This window comes from Fukomys damarensis, unplaced genomic scaffold (assembly GCF_012274545.1).
Source record: "Fukomys damarensis isolate Sample0158 unplaced genomic scaffold, DMR_v1.0_HiC HiC_scaffold_27, whole genome shotgun sequence".
NCBI classification, from domain to species: domain Eukaryota; kingdom Metazoa; phylum Chordata; class Mammalia; order Rodentia; family Bathyergidae; genus Fukomys; species Fukomys damarensis.
This window is the reverse complement of record NW_022900939.1, coordinates 25378691-25404538: the sequence shown is the minus strand read 5'-3', so window position 1 is coordinate 25404538 and position 25848 is coordinate 25378691. Positions and strand designations below refer to the sequence as shown.

The 25848-nt window shown below is 41.9% G+C and overlaps 1 protein-coding gene across 10 annotated transcripts in view; it reads right to left on the bottom strand.

The window, feature by feature from the left end:
- Positions 1 to 25848, bottom strand: part of Aopep (aminopeptidase O (putative)) — a 349371-nt gene that overhangs the window by 115644 nt on the left and 207879 nt on the right. For 4 of the 10 annotated variants that reach the window (XR_782535.2, XR_782536.2, XR_004514518.1 and 1 more), the window contains exons 9-10: positions 10006 to 10108; positions 9219 to 9326 (exon numbers count right to left, since the gene is read on the bottom strand). Coding sequence is in view for 4 of the 10 variants with exons in the window: in XM_010636136.3 (XP_010634438.1) it covers positions 9219 to 9326; positions 10006 to 10108 (211 nt within the window). In the remaining 6 variants the exon portion in view is untranslated. Of the gene's footprint in view, positions 1 to 1207; positions 1319 to 9218; positions 9327 to 10005; positions 10109 to 11362; positions 12125 to 12656; positions 12896 to 23598; positions 25438 to 25848 lie in introns of those variants that run through there. The other 6 variants (XR_782537.2, XR_782538.3, XR_782539.2 and 3 more) reach the window with 5 other exon arrangements.

The following is a 25848-nucleotide window of genomic DNA, read 5'->3' as shown; positions in this document are numbered from 1 at the left end:
AAAAAAAAAAAAAAAAAAAAAAAAAAAAAAAGTAAACAAAGGAAGGGCCAGGGATTTAGCTCAGTGGTTCCAGCACCTGCCTCGCAAGCACAAGGACCTGAGTTCCATCCCTGATACCAAAAAAAAAAGGTCCTTAAACAAAGGCATCTTTCACGGAGATACGTGGAGAAAAATACTAAGGAAACAGAGGTAACGTTTAGAATGCAAAGAATTATGTTTACTTAGGTTCTTGGTGTCATTTTTATTATTTTAAAAATTATTTTGTAAAATGCTGAATTAGAAATTCATTTATCACAATCTAGTACATCGACTTCACTATAAATCCAATATATTAGTGGATTATTTTTGTACATTACTTTTTCACTGATTTACGCTTCTTAAGAGTTAAAAAATCCAAGTATTGTAATTAAAACTCCTTAATGATTTTCACTTCATTATTTCCTTATTCCCCATACTGACTTATCTCATATTTGCCTGATAATTTATGCTCAAATTATGTGAGGGAAAAATCACATTCACTCAATGGTAAGAAGAACTTAATTACATGAGAAGCAGGATGTTCATAGTTAACCTTAATTCCCTCTTTTGCAATTACAATTGGAACCTTTTTGTTTTTTAACAAGATTGCAGAGTACAATGACCCCAACTTCTCTGTAAGACAGGGAAAGTACAGGAGGCTCCTAAGAAACCCTGCTTCATTCTTAAAGAAAGGTGGCTGGCGGCCTGACCCCTGTGAGGTAACCACAGTGGAGCATCTTCCTCTTCCTTCCTCAGAGCTGAGGCCTGCAGGCAACACAGCAGCTCCCTGGTGATTACTGGCCAAGCCCTCACTGGGCATCTCCACGACATGCTCACAGACTGGGACACCCTCGGCCACAGGAATGTTCTCCCCACAGTGCCAGACAGGGTTCTGTCCTGTCCTGTGCTCCACGCCTCTCATCCAGGCAGTCTCTGTATAGGCTGCCAGTGGAACTGACCCCACTGGCCCTTCTTCAGAGACCCAATGTTCAAACACAAAATGCCAGTCTTCATGGTTCCTTTTGTAAATTGGTATAAACTTGTGGCAGAAGCTCTTCCCCACTCACCGCAACACAATAAAAAGGAAATATGTCTCTTACAATTATTCCTTCTCTCACTACCTCTTTGCAATTCTTTCATCTGTCTTCACTCTCTTCAGTGTGCTGGCAATCATGTGAAAGCTACTTACAAATCTTAATGGGACAAGGACGGCTTTCTCTCCTAGCTGAATCTGGGATCTTTAACAAAGTCAGCTATCCACAAATAGTAGGGGTACCAGTCTGTCACCTCTGTAGTCTGTCTGAAAACAAAAATCAAAGGCAAAAGAAATAAGATAGTTGTTTTAAGAGGGTCATAGGATGGAATTTTATCTGGGTTTTGAGCAATGCCTACAGGCCTATGCCCAAGTCAGAAAACACATTTCTTGAGAATTGTTTCATTTTCTACTCTTGTAATAATCTATATGCTAATCATATAAACACTTTACTCTGATTAATATACAATAATAAACTAAGCATCATAATTTTTAAAGAAACCAACATTGGTTTGGGCATATAGTTAATTTGGTAATGACTTTTTATCCCCAGTGAAAATACTCAATAAAAAGCAGGTACATGTGGATTTTACTGGAGAAACTGATACCAGCTTGATAATTATACAGGACTAACATTTTGTTGGGTTGTTTTTCTGAATAATTACCATAGTCATAAGGAAAAGGTAGGAGAGATAAATAATCAAAACGTTGAAGCAAGAACAAGATTGGTAGGGTAAAAACAGAAGAAATCAGATTATCAGAAAGAGGTCATTATTATTCTCAAGAGAAGGGTTTTAGTAGCCACTGGAAAAATTGTAATACTGAAATGCTGGGCAGATGGGATGCTCAAAAAAGAGGAAAAAGAGGAAGAAGTAAGTTAAAATAGGAAGAAGTTGAGGGACATCTGAGTAAAGAACTGGACAACAGCCTTTCCTGTTCAATAGCTAGTGATGTAAACAAAACCATAATCTAGGGCCGAGGATTTAGCTCAGTGGCACTGCATTTGCCTTGCAAGCACAAGGTCCTGAGTTTGATCCCTGGTACTAGGAAAAAAGAATCCATTAAACACACACACACACACACACACACACACACACAGACACTAAAGTTGGCATGCACCTGTATTTCTAGCACTCAGGAGGCTGAGGCGGGAGGATCACTGGAGCTCAGGAGATTGACACCAGTCTTGGGCTAACAAGCAAGATCCATCTCAGAATTAACTAATTCATTAATTAAAATAAATATTCTTTAAATGGCAAAAGCTTGAATAATATTCAAACAGGAAAGATGCATAGCCTCCTGCTCTAAACTTGGAAAAGAGGCAACTGAAGAGAGAAACGTTAAGATTCCAACACTGGTTCTTTTCCCTCTGTACCCTCCACAACCTCATGCTTAGCAGGAGCAGGGCTGGTGAATTAGTCAAATCCCACAAATTCTCAAAAATAACCACACGCTTGGAAAGAAACATGACTATTTGTCTTTCTTCTTCTTTGACAATGCAGGGCCTGGAAATGCTTAAGGGAGAGACGTGAGGAAAGCACAGGCAATAAACCACGTAGTAGGACTCTCTCTGATAAACTGCAGAAGTTCCAGGGCTCCAAACTGAATCGGAGGAGCGATAGTAACTGACAAGAGTACTTACACTGGGAAAAAGCTATACCCATACTATGTCTCAAGAGTCTTGGCAGGTGACATTTAACAACTTTTCAAGAGTAGCCAATCCAAATTCTTCAACAAAGTCTAAACATCTATATAGGAGCTTGTCTCCTCCTCCATCTGAGTTTCAAACCATAACTCAGGAAGAAAAAAAAAAAGCCTAAAAGTTGGGAAAGAATCAAGAACAATGCGCCAATACATGAGAATAAATAAAAGGTCAGGAAAGTGCTACCCATGCTGAGAAAGAGCAAAAAGTATGACAACTATGTAAATGACTACAATCCAGATAAAGAGACAGAAAGAAGTGTAACATCTAAAAGACGAAGAATCTCGTCTTGAAAATATAAGAAACAGAAGAAAATTCTCCACAGATAACTTATACTATGAAATAAATTAACAGAAATATGTAATAAGAATACAAAGTCAGTAAAATGAAAAGTTAATAATGGCAAAACAACAAAATGAGATGAAAATAATGATTTTAAGGAAATAAATTAAGGAGCAAAATAATACCAATATAGGAGCATTAATGAAGCAGAAATAGAGTATAGACATTAAGGAAACATTATAGACATTAAGTATAGAAATTAAGGAAAATAACATTAATAATAAAAAGGTTGCCTGGGATAGAGAGATGGAGAACAAAGAAGATATAACACAAGGATAACTGGTAACCTTGAAATTAAGAACACTATAAAGGGAAAAAAATACATTCAAATATATAATTAAGACAATTCCACTCCATAGAATTTAAGGCTAAGATTATAAATAAGGATCCAAATGTATAGTTAGTATTGCATAATAGGAAGAAAAGGTCTAAAAGAGTAGGGGAAGTGGGAGGCATAGGGGAAAGGTAAGAAGGCAAAAGAGAAAATGTGAGAAAAGGAAAAACATGGAAACACTATCTTTGTAAAGAGAGAAGTGTGGAGGGGGTGAAGGAAGGGCTGGGGTATGGGGCAAAAATAAGAACCAAGGTGAGTCATGTAAAGGTGCAAGAGCCCAATGATGAATGTAATTGTATTGTATACCTAAAATGTACCAATAAACTAAAAAAAAAAAAAAGCCAAAAAGTGCACACTTTTGGGGGGATGGATAACACAGAATCATTGGCACTAACCCATTTTTTGTAATTAAATTACTAAGCTCCAAAGGTAAAAGAAGTCTTCTGCCATCTAAGTGATATAAAGGGGTGAAGTAAGTGAATTTCAAAAGGTATTTGATGCCTGAAGGCAGGTGAGCAATGTCTATGAAGTTGACCCAAGAATGTTAAACCCAGCCAGTATGTAATTCCAGGGCAGATAATATACAAGTATTCTCTAGCATTAAAAACTCAGAAATTTTAGGGCTGGAGAGTTAGCTCAGTGGTGCTGCCACCTGCTTTATAAGCTCAAGGTCCCGAGTTCGATCCCCAGTACCAAAAATAGAAAAATAAAGCTCAGAAATTTTGGGCCTGTGAGACTACAACTTCAGCATCAATTTGATAATGAAACTCAGCCAACAAAGACTTGAACCAAAAGAAAATATTCATGAATACGGAAGCACAGCAAAATGGTTGGTGGTGAATGCCGAGATCCTTTAAACACAGAGTCAAGACTACACAACCGGAAAAATTATGGTTCTAGCAGATACTGTTACTGAAATAAACCTTGACTGTATAAAAATAACAACTAAGAAACATTTAGAAAGGAGAGAGTAAGAGAGTAGTACAAGTATAGAACTGCTCATTTCTTCATCTTTACAGCCATGCATAATCTGATGCATTAGAATGCGAAATTTCTATGTGAAGGGAAAGAAAACCAACAATTTCAATCTTGTAACATTTTTTGGTAATCATATTTTTTAACCATAGGACAATTTTTTAAAAAAATTATCTCTCTTGCATTAATTTGGAGTTCAGAAAGTTCTTTACTTCACTTTTAGTGTTTCATTTATTAAAGTCTTGGTAAAAGAAAATTTTAAACATTGAATTAAAAAGCACACATAGAGGGTGAGGCTAGCTCAGTGGTAGAGTGCTTGCCTCATAATGTGAGGCCCTAGGTTCAATCCCCATCACTGCCCCTTCTCCAAATACCCACAGTATACTCCTATTTTTATAATATTATATCTGTCTAATAACCTCTATGTACGCATCTGTCCATACATACATATCCTACATAGAGATAGCTGTACACACTTCATACATAACATATAGAAACTGTGATTTCTAGAATATTTTCACATAATATTAATTAAAAGTAGCTCTGAGTGATGGGACTTTGAATGATATTTTAAATTCTTCTTTGTACTTTTCTGTTTTGCTTGACATTTTTGGGGGAGCAATGTTGGATTTTGAACCCAAACCTCACCCATGTTTAAACAAGCATTCTACAACTGAGCCACAGCTTCAATCCTTTTAAGCTTTTTTGAGACACAGTCTTGCTAAGTTGCCCAGGACAGCCTTGAACTTGTGATTTTCCTGCTTCCACCTCCAGAGTACCTAGGGATTACAGGTACACACCACTGCACCTAGCTGCTTGAATTTTTGTAGAGTATGTAGCAGTTGAAAAACCAATAATTTCCAAGGCTAGGTGTGGGGGCACACACTTTTAATCCCAGCCCTCCGGAGGCTGAGACAGGAGAATTGCTGGGAGTTCAAAGCCAGCCTGGGCTATACAGTGAGTTCAAGGCCAGTCTGAGTTCAAGGCCAGTCTGAACTACATAGAGAAACCCTATTGCAAAAATCAAACAAACAAAAAAAAAGTGTAAGCCAGGCATGGTGGCACATGCCTGTAATCCCAGCACTCGGGAGGCTGAGGCAGGAGGATCTCTGTGAGTTCAAGACCAGCCTGGGCTACATAGTGAGTTCCAGGTCAGTCTCAACTACATAGTGAGACCCTGTCTCAAAACCAAACAAACAAACAAAAAAAAAGTGTAAATTTAATACAAAGCTAAAATAACTAGGTAATCTGGTACTAGCATAGGGATAGAAATAGTGATCAATACAATTGAGAAAAACACAATAAATTTTTACACTATTCGTCAATTGGTTTTGACAAAGATATTAACACAATTCAATGAAGAAAAACAATAGCCTTTTCATGAAATAGTTACGGAACTAGATATTCATATCCAAAAGAATGAAGTTGAACTATCCATCTTCACACCATATATGAAAATGTATACAAAACAGATCAGAGACCTAAATGTATTAAGAGCTAAAATTATGAAACTCTGACAAAAAATCAGGAGTAAATCTTCATGAAGCAGTGGTTTCTTAGATATGACACATTTCAAGCACAAGTTATCAAAGAGAAAAGAGATAAATCAGATTTGTCACAATTTTAAAATCTTGTGCTATAAAGAACACTATCGAGGACTGGGGACTTAGCTCAGCGGTTCGGTGGCCTGCCTTGCAAGTGCAAGGACCCGAGTTCAATCCCCAGTACCAAAAAAAAATCACTGGGGCTTCAAGTCTGGCCTTTGAGCTGATGGCTCTGGTGAGAGCCAGAGTGACCAGTCATGGCTGGAAACAAGGTCCCTGGAAGGCAGGGGCCAGAGAGGAAGGTGTCCTTTTTTTTGGGCTGGGGATTTAGCTCAGTGTTTGGTGGCTTGCCTCGCAAGCACAAGGACCCAAGTTCGATCCCCGGTACCAAAAAAGAAAAAAAGAGAGAGAGAGAGGCTGGGCGTGGTGGCTCACGCCTATAATCCCAGCACTCTGGAGGCTGAGGCAGGAGGATTGCTGTGAGTTCGAGGCCAGCCTAGGCTACATAGTGAGTCCCAGGTCAGTCTCAACTACATAGTGAGACCCTGTTGTCTCAAAAAAAAAAAAAAAGAAAAGAAAAAAAGAAAGTGAAATGACAATACATAAAATGAGAGGAAAGATTTGCAAATCATATACTTGATAAGGGATTTATATCTAGAATATATGAAGTATTCTTATAAATCATTAATAACAGACAACCCAAATAAGAAAGGGGCAAAGAATCTGAACAGACACAAATGGCCAAAAACTACATTTAAAAGTACTCGACATAGCTGGCAGTGGTGGCAAACGCTGGTAATTCCAGCACTCTAGAAACCTAAGACAGAAGAATCTCAAGTTTGAGCCCAGCCTAGGCAGTTTAGCAAGACCTTGCCTCAAAAGGCTACAAATGTAGCTCAGTGGGAAGGCCCTGGGTTCAATCCTCAGTATCTTCTACTTCTAGCCCCCCACAAAAGAAGGGAGAGAGAGAGAGAGAGAGAGAGAGAGAGAGAGAGAGAGAAAGCTCAACATCATTATCTATCAGAGAAATGAAAATCCAAACCATCATGAGCTGTAATTTTATACCCACTAGGATGGCTGTTTGAGTCAGGGGGACCTCAGAATACAACAAATTTTGACAAGTATGTGGGGAAATGGAAACCTTTCTGCCCTGCTGCTACGAATGTGGAATGGTATGGCAACTATGGGAAAAAGGATAGTTCATCAAAAACTTGAAGAGAGAATTATATAGTCAATTCTACATCTGAGTATAAGCCCAAAAGTACTGAAAGCAGAGACTCATACAGAATGTCTGCAACTAATGTTCATAGTGGCAATATTCATGACCACAAAAAGATGTAAATAAACCAAATATCATGGACAGATGAATAGCGAAACAAAATGTGATTCATACATGCAATGGAATATTTAATCAGCATCAGAAAAGAGGAAAATTTGGATTGTTACAACTTGGATGACCCTGGAAGATACCATGCAAGGTAAGGAAAACCAGACACAAAAGGTCAAACATTGCACGGCTCTGTTAACACGAGGTACTTATGGTCGTCAAATTCATAGAAACAGAAAGTAGAACAGTGGTTGCCAAAGGGTGGGGTGTGTGCAGAAGAATGGGGAATAATTGTTTAATGGGCTCAGAGTTTCAGTTGGGAAGATGAAAAGTTCTGGAGATCGACAATGGTGATGACTGCACAAAAAATGTGAATGGGGGCCGGGGTCTTAGCTCAGCGGTGTTGCCCCCTGCCTTGAGTTCGATACCCAATGCAAAACACAAACAAAAGAAACCAAGAAAACAAAAGTGAATGAACTTTATCTTAATGAACTGTACACTTAAAAAGGACTAAAATGGTAAGTTTTATGTTACATATATATTATGACAATTAGCAAAATTAAAAGAAGGAATGCTACTTAGGAGGCTGAGACAGGAGGGTTACTTGAGCCCAAGAATTAGACATCAGCCAAGAGGATCACTTAAGCCCAGGAGATTGAGCCCAGCTTTCAACACATACGGAGTCCCAGTCTCAAAAATCAAATAAACAAAATCGGATGAAGTACTGATGCATGCTACATGAACTGTGAAAGTCAGACACAAAAGGTCATATATCATATGATTCTTTTTTACGAAATGTCCAGAATAGACAAATCTACAGAGACGGAAAGTAGATTAGTGGCCACCTAGGAATAAGGGGGAGGAGAAAATGGCAAAGTGATTTCTGATCATTTCTTTTGGGGTTGATAAAAATGTTCTAAAATTAGATAACATGGATGGTTGCACAACTTGTGAATGTACTAAAAACCACGAGCCCATATATCTTACAGGGCAAATGTCATCTCAAAGTCATTATGGAAAAACAACACTTATTTTTCAAGAGATAAAGGAAAAGCTGAAGGATTTGGTATTCCCTCCATGGGTATTCAGATTATACATACACATCCTTTACATCTAACACCGTGGAGTACGTGACTTATGCGTGAGCATAATTAAGTATCAAAAACGCTCTTTGGTCAAATCTCTGCGAAGGATGCATCGTCTATCCTCTCTCACCTCTGAGCTCTGATTTTGGAGCCTCTTGCTCTTTGTCAGCCCTTCTCGCTGTGTGCTGCTTGACCCTAGACTCATATGAGCTTCTCTCAGGGCTACAGCCAGACTATCTGAATATTTCAGTGTATCTTGTTCTTAGGGTATTTATCTATTTTTATGACATACCTACTGTGCGCCAGCCCTGTACTAGAGACTGGTGAAATAAAAAGCATGCCTGACCTTCTCGAGCTTATATATAGAGAAGAGACAGAAAAGAAACATATAGCCTACAACTGAAAATATAATTATAGCAAATGGCAGTGATAGTGAATGCAATGAAAAGAGCAGAGGGGTAGAGAGGAAGAGGCTGGTGCTAATCTTCAGCTACACTGATTCTGAGGTTGTGGCACAAAACAGAGACTACAGGGTAAGGCACACACCACCTTGAAAAGATGATCTCAGGTAGAGGGAACAGCAGGGTAGTTTTGGTTTTTGTTAAGGTCACTTGGGTACAGCTATTTACATCACTGCGTATAAGACAGCTTTGGGTAACAGCTTGTCCCCAAACAACAAGGAGCTCACCCTCCCCTTAAAAAAATACTCTCTTTGTGTCCACTTCATTAACTTTCTATTTTTCTCATTGCATGAAACGGAAAAACTTTTTCCTGTTTTTAATACTAAAACAATCAAATCCCCAGACGCTACATCTCCTCCAAGTATACAGCATGAACTTTTGAGGACCCATAAGTTACCTGGGAAAGAATCAACTGTCCATGAAACTTGTGCACAAATTTTCTTAAAAATGAAAAATAGGTTTCATCCCCAAGTCTTCTGGTGAGGAACCGAAGGAGGAAGTAGCCCTGGCGGGGGAGAGAGACGGAAGTGTAAAAATATTTGCACACTCCAACTTGCCCACTGTGCATAGGGAACAGCTCCCAAGCGCCGCCTCACCTTTCCTAGGCTGCCCATTGCATTTTGACCCAAAAGCCCACAGTACAAATTAAGGAGAAACTATAGAGCCTCCAGTTCCTTTGGTAATGTCATCACCGACTCTGGTTTTTTGTTTTTTGGTACCAGGGATCACCCTCGGGACCTTGTGCTTGTCAAGCAGGCGGAGGAACCACTGAGATAAATCCCCAGCCCACCACCACCAACTCCGTTTTGACTCAGTGCAGTTTGGACAGCCATCCCAAACCAAAAGGGAAGCTCCTCTCTGCGTCAGATCCCAAGAATAGCCTCGCTTTATTACTCCCATCTTCCCACTGGACCTGAGAGCAATTTGCAGGTTCTGCTCCTCAAAGCTGACCCACGTAGGAGAGGAAGAGGGCAGGGATGCTTCAGCTTCCTCTAACTCAAGCCTTCTCAGTGTGGCCTGGTGTGGGGACAGAAGTGCTTTACTGAGTGCGCTCTGATTCTACTCAGACGTCACTGCAACGTGGATGGTCTCTCGGCTCTGCCTCGGCCATGTCACTAATCTTCATCATTTAATTGTAGAACCTAAAATATGCTGCACTATCTCCTGCCACTAGATGCTCTTACCTTTAAATAATGAACCTGCATGAACGTCTTCTCCGGATTGAGTCCATGCTTGACAACAGATGCTCCCGAGTCGCTCACGTGGCCAGTTTTCTCTTTACTGGGTCTGAAATGAAGCAGCACCAGTTTCTTTAGGTATAGCACCTTCCTCTTAATTCAGTAATACCAAGTATAATTTAAAACAGTTTACATTATTAACTCATGTACTGAACAAGAAGGGATTAAGAAGGGATTTGTGTCTAGTTAGGTTGGTAACCTGAGGTAAGCTACTGGCAATATTTTACATCCACACATCCAAGGGGAAAGCCCGCCAGACCCTCAAGGAATCTAAGTTCCTGTATGAATTACTGAAGAACCTATCCCCTTATTTGGTGGGCACGGTGGATTGGTAGATGCAGTGGAAATGCAGGTTTACTTGATAGGATAAAGAATTTATATACATATTTTTTTTTAATTTTAATTTTAATTTTTTGAAAGCGTCAATGTTATCTACTTCTCTGGATTTACATTTACTAAGTAAGGCTCCTTTAATAAATCTGTATTTAGAATCACAGGGTCAAGGTTCCGCTGCCTGCCTTGCAAGTGCAAGGGCCTGAGTTCGACCTCTGGTACCAAAAAAAAAAGGTAGGATATTGTAGTACAACGGCTTTGGAATCTGTTTTTTGGGTGTTTTTTTTTTTTTTTTTTTTTTTTTTTTTTTTTTCAGTGCTAGGGATAGAACTCAGGATCTTACGCTTGCTAGGCAGGTGAGGCACCACTGAGCAAAATCCACAGTCCTATGCCTTTAGAATAGGAGGGACTATTTCAAATACGTCTTCTTACTACCTGTTACCCACTAGCAGTCTACTTAAATTATCTCACCCTCAATTTACTCACTGTTAAAATGGGAATAACCCTACCTACATTCCTAGGTCCTGTGGGTAACAACTGGAAGATAGTATTGCAAGGCCCCCCAGCAAGGGCAAAGGATACAGAAATTACTCAATAAACCTAATAAAATATTCCAACTGCACAAAGAAACCTTGATTATGTCTTAGCCAAATATTCTACTACTGAATCCTAGCAGACTCAAGGCTAAGAATCAGCACATATCTAAAAGGAAGATGGCGACAACTAACCATAGAGCTGACTGCATAGTTTCATCTTTTTTACTTGATCCCTGACTTACTTACATGACCACACTTGTAGGAATAATGAGTCCTTTCATCTTAATTTAAAACTCCACAGAAGCCAGGCGTGGTAGCATATGCCTGTAATCCCAGCACTCGGGAGGCTGAGGCAGGAGGATCGCTGTGAGTTTGAGACCAGCCTGGGCTCCAGAGTGAGTTCCAGGTCAGTGTCAACTACACAGAGAGACCCTGTCTCAAAAAACCAAAAAAAAAAAGCTCCACAGAAATGCTTCAGCTCTTTCCCCTACGCTCAAGCCTTCCTGGGGTACAGCGTTTTCACAACATGTGCCCCAGCTTTGATAGCAGAACCCACAAGCTAGTCTTGGGAGAAAGATGGTTTCTCATGAGTCGATCTGAATTCAGATTCGGTTGTCCAGCCCCAAGGCAGGCAGAGCTTCGGGTAGTTTTTAGTGCCCTTGAGCTCTGAAGTGAGACTCCAGGAAGAGGAGAAACAGAACTACTAGAACCCCTGCTCGGAAGGCTGGCTCCCAGGCCCCACTTCCAAATGAAGCCTTTAGCGGCTGTTTCTTTCTTTGCCTAAAAATGTCCTTCCTGAACATATCCCTCTCCTACTCTCTTCCTCTACCCTCTCCAAGTGAAGATGTACTCAAGAAAATTCTGTAATACCGACAGCATCCAAGGCAAACATACAAATCCCCAAAAGATTCCTTTTAAAGCAGACTTAGCGCTAGAGAGAGCGGTGTGCAGGCTCTGTGAGAAACCATAGAGGGTGGTTTGAGGAGGAAAAGACCCTCTAGGAGTGGATGCTACTTATCTCAGGTCTGTGCAGAGAGACAATGTATAGGAGAAAGCAGGAGATGAATGAAGCCAGCACTGTCCCGGGCAATAATAAAGATGAGTCTCACAGCTGAGGCAAAGAAGTCAAACCCACAAAGGGCACATTCAGATGCATGATTCCATTTCGATGAAGTCCAAGAATGGGCAAAACTGACCTACGGCGACAGAGAGCAGAGCAATGGCTGTCTGTGAGGAGCGTGGCCAGAGGGGAGAAGAGGGAGGGAGGTCTCTACACAGCTCTGTGTGCATTGCTGGAGATAAATAAAGACTTGTGCATTCCAGTGTATGGGGGGGCACATAAAACAGTACATATCTTGTGCAAATAAAGGAGGTGCAGGCTGGGGATTTAGCTCGGCGGCACTGCACCTGCCTGGCAAGTGCAAGGTCCTGAGTTCGATTCCTAGTACAAAAAAAAAAAAAAAAAGGAGACAATCTGTAAAAAGGACTTTGCTGCCTCTGTGCCAGGAACACAGGACTAAGATTAACTCACCCACCTGTGGATCAATGAAATTCTTTTTAATGACACTGTGAGAGGAGGTAGGATTGTGGCAGGTCCAATTAGTTCGATCTACTCCATTCTCATCAGGCTTTTCTCATGTAACCTATATAGTTAGATCTGAAAAGCTAGATGCTCGTTTTTCCAAGTGTTTCCCTTGCAGCTATGGATGGCCAGAAGACTTAACCTAGGCTAAAGAGACAAGCATAGGTATCTGCTGTGGTTGAAGGTGGGGATCTGGGAAGGTTGTTGTTTATTTTACAAAAGACAAATCTACTTTCGTACCTTCTTCCTCTAAATATGATGGATGGAGTGTAGCAGCTACCTTGTGACCACGAGGCAGCAAACCAATACACTATGGAAGGCGGGTGGCGAGGGAAGGTAGACAGCCTGATGGCGTTATTCAACTCCGGGACTGCCCGTCTTCGGACTGTTTATTTATAAGAAAAATACATACTATTTGCTTAAGTCAACAATACTTTACCATTCTATTAGCTGTAATCAGACTCACTCCCAATGGCTGCAGAAATGGACTGGTTCAGTAGACCGAACTTGGTTAGTTTCCATTCCAAATACTCTGCCAAGTTCTTCTTATGCACCATGTCCTCCTCCCTCACAAGAACTAGATGCAGCGAGGATTGTGACTCTGCCCACTTAAAAGCCAGAGAAGATCACAAAACTGGTGGGCAGCAGAGTGTCCAGGTTGGAACCCCATTCCATGAAACACAAAAGTCTTAGTCTTTGCTCTGCTCTGGGGCCTCCCCAAGATCCAGACCCTTGTTTTGGCTGGGCCAGTGCTAAGTGGGAAACTTCACAGAAGTTGAGTTCTCTCCCTGGAACTCAGTTTCCTCACCTGTAACATCTGCCATGAGACTCAGATTGACATGAAAGTGCTTCATAAATGCTAAAGTGCTAATCACCTCTTAGGCATTAGACTCCAGCCAGAATTTAGACCTTGGCTGCAGTACATGGAATATAAGAGATCAAGTTACCAAGGTCATTTGGGCTCAAATGCTCTTGGTTTCTGTTGTATCTGGCAGCAAATGCAATGCTGAGATAGACATGACCTTTCCCTCCCTGCACCCCTGCTGCACCCCTGCTGCACTTACAGAAGCAACTGGTTATTTAAAGAGCAGGCAGGTGGCAGTGATAATTGACACACAATGATTTAATTTGGAAATCAAGCCTCTTTGAAGAAATGACCAATCCTACAGGACTATGACGGGGGGGGGGCATTGGGGAAATGGTTCTGAAGGGTGCTCAGCGTGTCAACTGGCTCTGAAAACCTACAACACAGCCCTGCGCAGAGGCTGTCTGCCGGCACACCCGTCTCACACCCCTTGGTAAGAGCCATGAGACTTCTGTGTTGATAAACTTGCTTGCTGCTACTTCCATGTGTGAGCCAGGGACTAAGCACCACAGAAACAAGACAGAAGAGGACTAATCAGCATTCCAATATCCCTCTCTCTGTCAGTAGCTGCCCCAAGAGGGAGCTGAGCCTCTCTCTTGAGGGAGAGAAATACTTCTTCGTGGTACCCATCTGAGCCATGAATACACAGTGAGACCCACAAGAGAAGCAGCAGAACACAGTGCTTCAGACCCTGGGTACAAATCTTGACTCTGCTACGGTGTGCACCCTATGAGCCCCACCCAGTTCCTTCCTTTGCAAAAGGGGGCGATGAGTTACGCTGGCATTTCAATGGGCTGTGGTATCTAAGAGAGCTTTCCAGAGATCCTGCTGGCAGTTAGTAAACATGACATAAATGCTGCTGTGACCATGATCATGCACTCTGGTTGGGGCCCAGGGAGCACCAGCTAAACCTTCCTCAGACAGAAAAAGACCTTGGGAAGAGAGTTCGTGAGATGCCGTCCCCAGAGCGAGCTGGTGGTGGGGTAACAGGAACTTACTCTCCTACTATGGAAATTTCTTGGGAGTCAAAAATCATTCCCAAAAATATTTTTTAAAAAAAGACACAGTGCACAAATATAGCCTTATACCTCCCTTTCTGGGCACAAGCCCTAGGAAGGGTTCATCTTTAGGCTCATTCCTTGCCTGCTCATCATCAGAAAGCAAAAAAGATGCAACGGATTCCAACTGTGCTTAAAGTTCTCCTAAGTCCCACGTTGGCATGTTCCTTCCACCCTCATCCCACTTAGCGTACACCACTCTAAAGAGAGAACTAAAACTTGGGGGAAGGAAGAATGATTGAAAATGGAGAGATTTTTCACCCTTCACTTGTTTTCTAAAACAATTTCTTCGTCTATGAAATGCACATAGTAAACACTTGCCACCAACTCGCAGTGCTAGCAGACGAGACTAGACAAAGGGCTGTGGACACCTCTAAGGATTTGTATCACATCAAACCTATTGGTCTTCGATGAAACTCATCTGTGTGCTTTTCAAAATGGATTTAACAGCAAGCCTACATGAAGGGCCTTCCCCAGTGGGACCATGTTCCTGTAGCAGACACAGCAGGATATCATCCTGGTGTTGAAAAGGCAATTGCTAAGATGATTTAAGACAGAAGGCAGCATTCCTCAGAGGAGCCACTGGAAAACGAAGAAGGTATATTGTGTCATCCTAATGGTGAAAGGAGCCAGTGATCAGCACCGATGGGAGGGCTTAGCTGCTAAAGAGACTGATGAGGTGTGGCCATAGTTAAGCAAAACTGGGGAAAACTTGATCAAACTTCACACGTTTTGATAAGCAGGGTAGGAAAGTGAAAAGTAGAAAAGCACTGAAACCATACATAGTGGCACATACTTATAATTCCAGGATTCAAAAACCTGTGTCAGGAAGATTGCAAGTTTGCCGACAGCCCAGGCTACATAGTGAGAACCTGCCTAAAAAAACAAGAGAGAGAGAGAGAGAGGAGTAATGACCATCAAAACCAAAAATGTCTTCAGGTTTTGAATGGCCATGGCCATAAGTCAAAAATTCTTCTCTGAGAAACAAAACCCCAAATAGGGGGAAAAAAAAAAGTAAGGAACAGATTAATACTGTGATCTGAGCAGTATATCACTACAGTGCAAGAGATGATTCGGCTGTTTTAGGAAATGAGCGCAGAGACACCAAATGGACTGTGTGCAGGCAGTTTCTGACACAGGTGAATTTTCAGAAGATACATGAGAGAGATGAATGAGTGGGAAGCGATGCGAGAGAGAGAAAAAAACCCAAACTAAACACAAGAGAACTAGAAAATTACTACCAGGAAGACAAATCAGAATGAACTGACACTAACTGGGAAAGCCCAGGACAACAAAAAGGGCTGAAGGGACGCTGGGAGCATCAGGAAGACCAGGTGTCAACAGGTGACAGGATGCCCACTTGGTTTTGATTTTCTTGCCAAGGAGAATGATTTTCCAGCTGTCCACAGCAGCACAAGCCATCACATGAGAACTGGTGTTTGGAACAGGTGGGGAGGACTCCTTCATCCTCTATGAGAGTCCCTACTCCAGGTCAGGGAAGGTGACAGCTCTAGGAGCCTTTACACAACGGTCACAGGTCCCTGGAGGAATCAAATCCAGGAGTTAGTGGGAATGGGGCTAATAGAGACAGATAAATGCTATTCTGATTTGCAAGGGAAATGGGCGTGAGAGGAGCAGAGCTGAATTCATGACAAGGTTATTGAACAGATAGTTTGTGAGCACTTTCAAGAGAGAATGATGAACTTACAGGAGTTATCAATGGAGCCACCAAGGGTCCCTCCAGAAATACACTGTGACATCCTCACTTCTACAAGGGAGCTAGCAGAAGGTGCAATGGGAGTGTGCAGTGTCAGCACAAGGTAGCTGCCTCATGGTTATAAAAGGTTAAAAAACAAAACAGAATCTGAGGGTGTGGAGTATGAACTTCTCCACTATAACCTAGGGGAAGATCGCTAGGGCTGCGCCCAAGTAATGAGACTTACTGGCTTAACAAATGTATATATGAGTCAAAGCTGGAAGTCTAACTAGTTGATCCATGAATGGCATTCACAAACAAGAACAGACTTAAGATTCAATTAGTAATGAAACAATACTGGGCCGGGATTTAGCTCAGTGGTTCCATTGCCTGCCTTATAAGTACAAGGTCCCAAGTTCGACCCCCGGTAACACCCCCCCCAAAAAAACCCAAAGAAACGAATAATAAAACAATATTTAATAGGGATGAAGAGATTTTAAACTCAATTGTGAACCTATGAAAAAGATCTAGGATATGAAATTTAGTTAAGTCTAACATATCGCTAGGGACTTGCAAAGCAATGAGCAAAACGGCAGGCTGGGCCAACGGGAGGAAGGAGATTATAATGGGAGCAACTGCCAAGGCATGGATCCTAGATAACACAATGCAGTGACTTAGACAGGACTCACAGTCACTGTCACCCTGCTTACAGCCCGGCTCTAGCCCCTTACTCACTGTGTAAACATGACCACTCTGTGCTTAGTTCATAGGGCCATTTTGGGGATTAAATGAGATAGCATGTACAGGGTACTCAGAAGAGCGTTTGGAATATCAAAAACACTCAATGATTATTACTAATGAGAAAAAGGCATGAGACCCGGAAAGGTACAATGCAATACAAAATATGTGATACTGGGTTCAAAAGTACAAGATAGTACATATGCAAATGAAACCAACTCAATGATTGCTCGTCCTTTCTTTCCTGGTCCATCTAGCTCAAAGGAAGTAATAACAGTTCTGCTGCATTCTTCATAGGTATAACCTCAAAGATTATTGGGTTCTGAGCAGGTGTCACATGTGGAGAAGACCACTGTCAACAAAGAAAAAGAACAAGCCTAAGAAAGTAAAGGTTTTCCCAAGCATGCAGTGGGTGTGACAAGTCTAACAAAGAACCATGCCTAGCAGCCAGGATGAAAAAGACATTTATCCTCAGACTTGCGGATGGCTTCGGCAGGAACAAAGCAGTTGTGGAGGAAGGCTGTTCTTAGAGTTAGGCGGCTCCCAAGGGAATCTGTTTGCTACATCAATGAGTTCTGGGTCCTGGACATAAGTATTCAGGTAGGAGCTGGGTGACCATTTGTCAGGGATACTGAAGATCAGGTAAAAATCATTTTAAAATCCTTTCTCACCCTAACATGCATAATTTGAAGAGATCAGATAGCCCACAATATCCTTAAGTTGCAGCATTTAGGGGATAAAAACCCACATTACTCATCTATTCCAATGGAGTCCACAGGTTTACCACACAGCTTTGGCCTCACTAAATCAGCATCAAGAATGATTTTGATTGGGGGGAAAAGAAACACAGCTAAATGAATTCTTTAGAGAAGACTTAAATCATATATACTGGGGGATGGAAATTAACTCATAGGATGGAAGCAATGCAAGGCTTTGTACTCTGTTCAGTGCTATGGAGGAGGGTGGGTGACAGACCCAAAGCCCTGACCCAGCGGGCCCCTCTCTCCATCAAGGTTAAGGTGATCGCGATGAAGCTCAGACCCAAAATCTGCCATAAGCATTTGGAACGCAGGAATAGGAAAACCTGAAAATCACAGGAAGTGAAAGTAAAAGGAGTAAAAATGGAACATTTTTTTCACAGCATTAAAACAAAACCATGACTTCACTCTGGAAAGAGGCAAATGAGGCAAACACTGGCTTCGTTTTACAAGAAGCAGCTCGAACATGTGCAGTGCTGTGTGCTGGGATAATGGGAAGGATTGCCTCACCCCATGACTCAAAAGGAGCAGATGGCCTGTGGGAGCTGAAGAAGGACTTTCCCCTCCTCCACAGAGGACAGCGTGGCCCTAGGCATGAGAGGCGGCGGCAGCAGTGGATGGAGAGCTGCCTAGCTTTCAGCCCTACACAGCCTGGGAAGTATAATAGGACAACTAGTGTTAGGTCTGACGTTTCACATGCTGTGCTCCAAGAATAAGTGTAAGACCATGCCACACAGCACTGCTCATGAAAGCAAAACAAACAACACAAACAAGAACTAGAAATTACCAAAACATCTTACGTTGTGGTTATTAATGAAACATTCATATCCTCGAATATTCACAGCACCTTTAAAAAAAAGACCTGTATGTGTTGCTAACAGTAAAAGAGCCAAGATTATATTACTAGGAAAATGGAAGGTACAGCACAGGGCAGAAAAAAACATATAAACCTGTGCGCGTGTACTGGTACTTGAGGGATGCTTTCTTGGAAATGAATCATCACTCTGTGGGTTGTTATACCAAAGCCCCTATGGAGATGTCTTCCTAACATCCCGTACGGGAAAAGGTTCCTTGGGACTCATTCAGCCCCATGGTCACCAGTTGCCTCGGGCCCCAATTTATTTCCCATGTCTTTTTTAGGTAATTGCTGGTCAGTGCTGGCAGGCTACAGAGATATTGAGATGGGAGAGAACATCCTCTGAGTTCCATTAATCTTTGTCTTTTAAAAGGTTGAGATATACATCACATATAAATTCGCCATTTAAAAATGTATATATACTCCCACGGTTTTCAGTATTTTCATTTAATATATTTTATCCCCAGTGCCTAATTCCAGAACATCCTCACCACCCTGAATAGAAGCTCCATGACCACAGGCAGTCGCTTTCCCGTCTTCTTCCAATACTGTTGGTTTTCTTCTTGTCCGTGTGGATTTGCCCATTCTAGACAGCTCCTTTAAAAGGACTCATACAGTATATGGCTTTCTGCATCTGGCTACTTTCTTGTAACATAATATTTTCAAGAGCTATCTGGGTTGTTGCATGTATAAATACTTCATTCCTTTTTACACTCCACTGTGTGAATTTTGATTATCAGATAATCTGCAAGTGAACATGTGGGATGTTTCTACTTTTTGGTTACTGTGAATCATGCTTCTGCAAACACTCTCATCCACGTTTTGCAGGGACACCCACTGTCATCTTCCTCAGGGACACACCCGGAAGTGGAACTGCAGGGTCACATGGTAACCCATGTTTACCGCTCAAGGAACTGTTGTAAAGTTCCCAAAGTGCCGCGCTGTTTTACATTCCGTCAACAGTCTACAAGGATTCCAACTTCTCCAAATCTTCCCCAATACTTATTCTGTGTCTTTTTAGTGAATGTGAAGTGGTGTTTCATTGCGGTGTTGATTCACATTTCTCTAATAGCTGATAACACTGAGCATCCTTTTGTATGCTTTTTGGCCACTTAGTTATCTGAAGAAATGTCTATTACAGTCACTCGGTCACTTTTGAATTGGGTTATCTTTCTGAGCTTAGGATTTCTTTATATATTCCGATATGAGTCCCTTATCAAATACATGACTTGTAAAAATTATCTCCCCCCCTTTTTTTGACAGCACTAAGAATCAAATTTAAGGTCCTGTGCATTCTAGGCAAGCACTTGATCATTGAGCTGTACCCTCAGCTCTGAGCTTTTTACTCTCATGATGGAATCCTTTCAAATACAAATGTTTTTAATTTTAATGAAGTCCAAATTATTGATTTCTTTCTCTTATATTTTGGTCTCTGGCCCATTTTGAGTTAACTGTTACGTACAATTATCTTTTTTATTCTTTCTCTTCTCAACCATTGACTTGAAATTGACAAGAACTCCTGTAAAACTAAATTTAACATTTATTAGGGTAAATATGCTTTGATGTCTTTGCAACAGCTTCAACAGAATCCATATACAGTTTTTCTTTGAGATTCTAGGTCAAAACTATTGGCTAAAACACAAAGTAAAAGGTACAAATATGAGGCAAATACTTTGTACAACAAAGTTAACTTAGTAATACATGAGAAAGTACACACTGGATAAGAACTTTTATGGATGGAAAACTAAAACTCAAGAATATGGTCTGTATAGAACCTCCTGTGGTTGGCTGGTTGTATAAGAGATCCACACAGCGGGCAAAATAAGAGTGAACTGTTTTAGATTGATATAAGTATATGAATTATTTTAAAGCAATATTTCATAAGCAAACAGTGTTATACTGAATCAGTGTTACACAGGGAAGCAATACAGAAGTATACATACGAACTTACCACATATATTTTCTGAAGAGTCACAAGAAAATGCTAGCAGTGATTATCTTAGAGTAGGTACTACAGGGATAGGGATAAAATGTTACACTTTTCAAAACTAAATTTTCCTATTATACACTTTTAGGAGGAAAGAAAGACCTATGGCTAATTAATCATTGCTTATGAATTGCCTTACTTTTTTGTCTTTCTATTTTTAAAGAAACGTTATTAAATGTTATTACAGAAATGATACATTCTACCCTGTAAGTGTGTAATTAGGGGCCGATGGAGAGGTTATCCCTCCCTTAAAAATACCTTCATGGTGAGAAACCAGAGAATGGTTAAAAATGAAGCAGGAAGGTTATTTGAGTTCAATTATGCAGGACATGCCTGTCATCTTTGCTGTTACAAAAAGCTTAAGAGTTGAGGGTGTCTCTCCATCAGGAAACAGAAACTGAGAAGTAGCTCAGGCAGAGGAGCTGGTCTTTGAAACAGGAAAGGGCAGAGTCTGTTTCTGGCTAGCTGAGAGCCATAACATTTTTCAGAAAATGCTGGCACAGGGATAGCGCTTTCCCACCATGAAAGGGTAGTAACATTCTTCACAGATAGCTTGTTCGTGTATGTGATTTAAATAAAGAAAACTAGACAGGAAGAAAGAGGCGGAGGGCCTGAGAGACAGGGGGTCCACGACAGGAATTCCAAGACACAGCAGCAGGAACTTCTGAAAAGGCACAGGTCAGTGTCAACAGTCCAACGCTCAGAGGAGGACTCTTGAAGGACACAAAGGTAAGAACATTTTTCTCCTCGTCGCTGTCATGTTTTCCAGGAAGAGAGGAGGTAACTCTAGGTTTGGGATGGAAAGATAAAAAAAACAGTATGCCCTGTGCAGTCTCCAGGGGGCAAAGGCAGCAGTAAGAGAAAAGAGGAGCCAGCCCTAAGACTCAGGGACAAGCGGGAAGGAAGCACTCAGAACGCCAGAAAAGCCAGCAAGGAGAGTGGGGCTGGCTGTGGAGACTGTGTCCTCATGTCCTCTGCCACTAGTGTGACAGACGTTTGCCAAGCGACAGCATCTAACATATGCTGAGTATTTCCTTGAACCCGGGGAAACGGGCAATACTCATTTAGATCTACGACAATGGCAACTTCCTATGATTCAAGTCAATATATGTGCTTTAAATGATTTGCACATATTCACTGCATTTATTCTTCTCACTCATCTACAAGGTAGAAACTATACTGCATTATTAATCCTGGTTTTCAGCTCTTGGGGCTAAAGCTAAGCGTGGTTGAGCAGCTCTTGCAAGGCCATGTAGCAAACAGTAGAGCCAAGGCTCATATCCAGGCAGTTTGGCTTCCAGGCTTACTTTTTTTTTTTCTCATTGAGTTTATTGGTACATTTTAGGTATACAGTACCACTACATTCATCACTGGGATCCTGTACCTTTACATGACAGGTCTTGGTTCTCATTTTTTCCCCTTGTCCCTGCCCTTCCCCCTTCACCCCCTCCTCCCTTCCCTATTTACAAAAACTTTATTTCCATTTTTTCATTTTCTCATATTTTTTTTCTTTTCCCTTATTTCCTTTCCCCTACCCTTCCAACTTCCCCTACATCTTTAGCCCTTTTCTTCCTATTTCACATTGTCAATTATAGGCTTACTCTTCTGATAACCCCTGTTACTATTCCGGTTGGAGACTTCACAGTCCAACAAGGTCTGGTGCAGAGCTCAGGCCTCTATCCTCAGATGATGTCTAAAATGAGGCAGGATGGACCAGACCTTGGCCAAGGACAAATGGGGGGGGCTGTTGCCTTTCACTCTTTCCAAAGCCACAGCAAACTTCATGAAGTCCAGGGCTAGAATCAGTTCTTTTACTGAGTCAACGCTTATACACAATTAGAGAAAGCTTCACGTTGTATGACTTGAGCCTCTCTGAAGCTGGGTTGGCAATCTGTTCTGAATAGCACCAAAGGAGCAGCTCACTCGTTCAGAGCCTCAAGCCAACCAAGCTCTTCTGAACTCAGCCTGCATTCCTGAAACAGCCACCTAATTCCACCTGGCCTCTAGATGCTTTCGCTTTGGTCATGTGTTATCCCAAAGGCTGGGTAATCTTTCCAGTACTCCATTTTCATTATGTCATTCTTGGAATTTAAAATAGCTCCCCAGTGTGAGGATGGTCAGATGCAACTCCTGACTCTGACATCTTCGGAACTCCATTGCTAAGCCTGTCCTCCTAGGTTGCTGATGAGAGTATCCTCTGCTGCAAGCCCATTCTTCCTGGAATGTCCATTTGGATGCTGATAGGTCTGCTCCTTCACTTCCCCTCCCCAACCCCAACATCAACCTCACCGCTGTTCTTTTCTATAAGTCCAGCTCAAACCCCATTTGTCGCTATGGCCCCTCCTAAGCCTTCCAATATTAAACTCTCAGATCTTAAAATAGGATCTCTCTGCTGTCTTGTGATCAATATTTCAACTCTCCAAATAATATACAAAGATTTTCAGGGATAGAGAGCACATCTACAAAATTCATTTCTTCAGCATTTGCCAAATACCCACCTAGTGCCAAGTACTGTGGTACAGATAAAAAATAATTCCTAGGTATAAAAGGCTGATGGGTCAGAAGAAAGATGTATTAGCTTGGACCGTATGAAATTTTTTGTTTTATAGGTCAGAAATAATAAAATATTATTTGTTTAATGTGACTCAAAGTAGTAAAATTGTCATGGACTTAACACAAGAAACTCTAGGAAGGGCAGAAGAGAGAGACTAGCTTGTATAAGGATGAGGCTGTCAGGATAAGCTATAACCCAATCTAACTACTGTCCTTATACGAGGAGGAGTCTGGAACAGAGAGATATAGGAATACACACAGAGGAAAACCACATGAGGGAATAGGAGGAAAAAACCTGCTGCAGGCCAAGGAGAGGGGCTCAGAAGAAAGCAAACTTGTCAACACTCTGGTCTTCAAGCCTGTAGAACTGTTAGAAAATCAAGTTTTGTTGTTGAAGTCACTGAGTCTTTGATATTCTGTTATGGCAGCCTGAGCGGATGAATACAGAAGGCTTCTGTGAGCAATTCAGGTGGGTGGAGGGTAAAAAAAAGAATACCAAGAGAAGAGATAAGGAAAAACAGATTGAATAGATGGCATGTGAGGCCTTGCATGCCATTCTGAGGAACTTGAAGCTTTTTCTGACGCCATGGGGAAGATTTTGGAGTGTTGTAAGGCAGGAGGTGGCAGAATCATTAAGTTTTAAAGACAGCTCCCTGTGGCAGTGAGAAAGGGCAAGACTTGAGGTAGGTAAACAATTCAGGGGCTGTTGGATTGGTGCAAGCATGGATAAAGAAATTCTAAACACAGTGGCCACAGAGATGGAGAAGAAGGGTCAAGTTGGGGAAATAATTGTGAGGTAAAACCAACAGAGACAACGAGAGCCAGTAGAAGGACTTCCACAAAAGCCAGGTGATAGAAATATACAGGAGTTGTCAATAGCAGCAAACAAAGCAGAGGATGCAATCACATAGGAATGGAATGTAGTTACAGAATCTGGAGATAGAAAGAGCACAAGGAGTCTGGGGGAAAAAAGTGCTGAAAGGGCAGCAAGCAAATTCCAGAGGGCTGGGAGTTTGTGAGCTGCACGAGTGAGGCTGGGGACAGCAAGAGTTTTGATGATTAGATGAAGATGCAGTGTTCCAAGGAGAGATCATTAAAGACGGGGCAGACGTGAGCGTATGTACCAGGTAGGCAGAAGGAGACCAAAGAGGAGGCTGCGGATGACAGGTGACGGGGAGCAAGGACCTAGCAGAGAAGACTACAGGTGGGTGGTACTTTTGAAGTCTGCCTGACCAAAGTGGATGAAACAAAGACTTTCCCCTTTAATCATCAGGCTGTTCTTTAAATTAGTTGAAGCCTGTAGGCTTTTAACTTAAACATAAGATGCATTAATCAATAAATATATAGCTAGTTAGATTCAGGAACAAGTGCTATATTAAAACATAAGGATATAGTTGGCTTCCATGAAGATAATTAGAAGGGACCACCTGCGCTTCTCGGAGAGCAACAAGACCCGACCCGGCTTTGCCCATCAGAGAGAGGGCGCCATAGTGCTCCCTGACAAATCAAGGCATCTCACAGCTGTTCTCGGCTTTGTCACGGCTGCTAGGCTACTGGAATCCCTAAGCGAACAAGTACCTCCTAACGGCACGAAAAGGGCCAGGGCCTGGTCCACAGTGACAAAGAAGGCCATCCTCCCAGGGCCTCTTCCTCCTCCTGATGGGTGAGTTCTACAGTCCGCCGCAGGGCATTTCAGCCTGGCTCCAGCGATGGACCCAGAACATGTCTTTAGCTATATGAAGACTGGCAGAGTAGCACCTGAGCACCAAGCAGTCAGGGGAGAGAGAAAGTTTCCCTGGGCTATGGGTAGAGCGACACATTTGGGCAGGGTTCCCTATGATGATGGAGCACGTTTGTGAACAGAGGGTGAGGCACTTGTGGGAAAGGCAGGGAAAGAAATCGGCGTCCCTCTAGCACTATACTGTCGTAACTGTGGCCACGGCAGCTAAGAGAAAGAGCTACATTAAACTCCGGCCTGTCAGCGCCTCCTTAACATGATATATTTTAACATTTTTCTCAGTGTGAGGTTGACTTTAACAATGAACCCAGAGAAAAAGAGGAAGCGATAATAAATCACAAACAATAACCACCAACAGAGATTTCTTGACGCGGTCATCATAGCACTTCCATCCCAAGAGACCTGTCAGAAAACGCTAACTGAAGGTACTTAAAGAAGCTGCCGGCTGTGGACAAGAGGCGTGGAGGCCTTGTGTGAGCCCTTGGATCTTCTCTGGCAAGAGCCACGTGGCTGCACTGGTCCAGAGGGGAGCTGTAGAGGCGGGGATGAGGCAGACAACAGACGCGAGATCCTCGGAGGAGGCCAGGCCGGTGATCACAACAGCTGCACTGTGGAGAGGTGAGGGGAGCCTGCAGAGAGCCACTGAGGTCTCACCTCTGAAGAAGACATCTTTAATAACTAATGAGAAAATGCACGGAGTCATTAATGTCACCCCTAACGTTTTGCAGCTCCAAGCAAATCACCCTGCCTCAGGAGCCTGAAGCCACATCGCAGGCCACCCAGAAAAACAGAAAACTGCTCTAACCAAGTGAAATTCAAAACCAAGTTGGTCTAAGACACATTTGATGAGACCCATGATTCAGCCCTGGATTAAGGAAGGCAGTATCTAGGAAGGAAAGTTCTTATAAGTTACTGAAATTTAGGAGGATGAGCCAAACAAAATTTAATTTCTCTCTTCTTGTTTTGCTAACGCTCCTGTATCCACAGTCTGTTACAGAATGTAGTTTTCTTTATTCCCAGTACCTTCTGAAATAAGACATATGACTTTATATGTTAAAAGACAAAGATGAGTTCGATCCCCAGTACCAA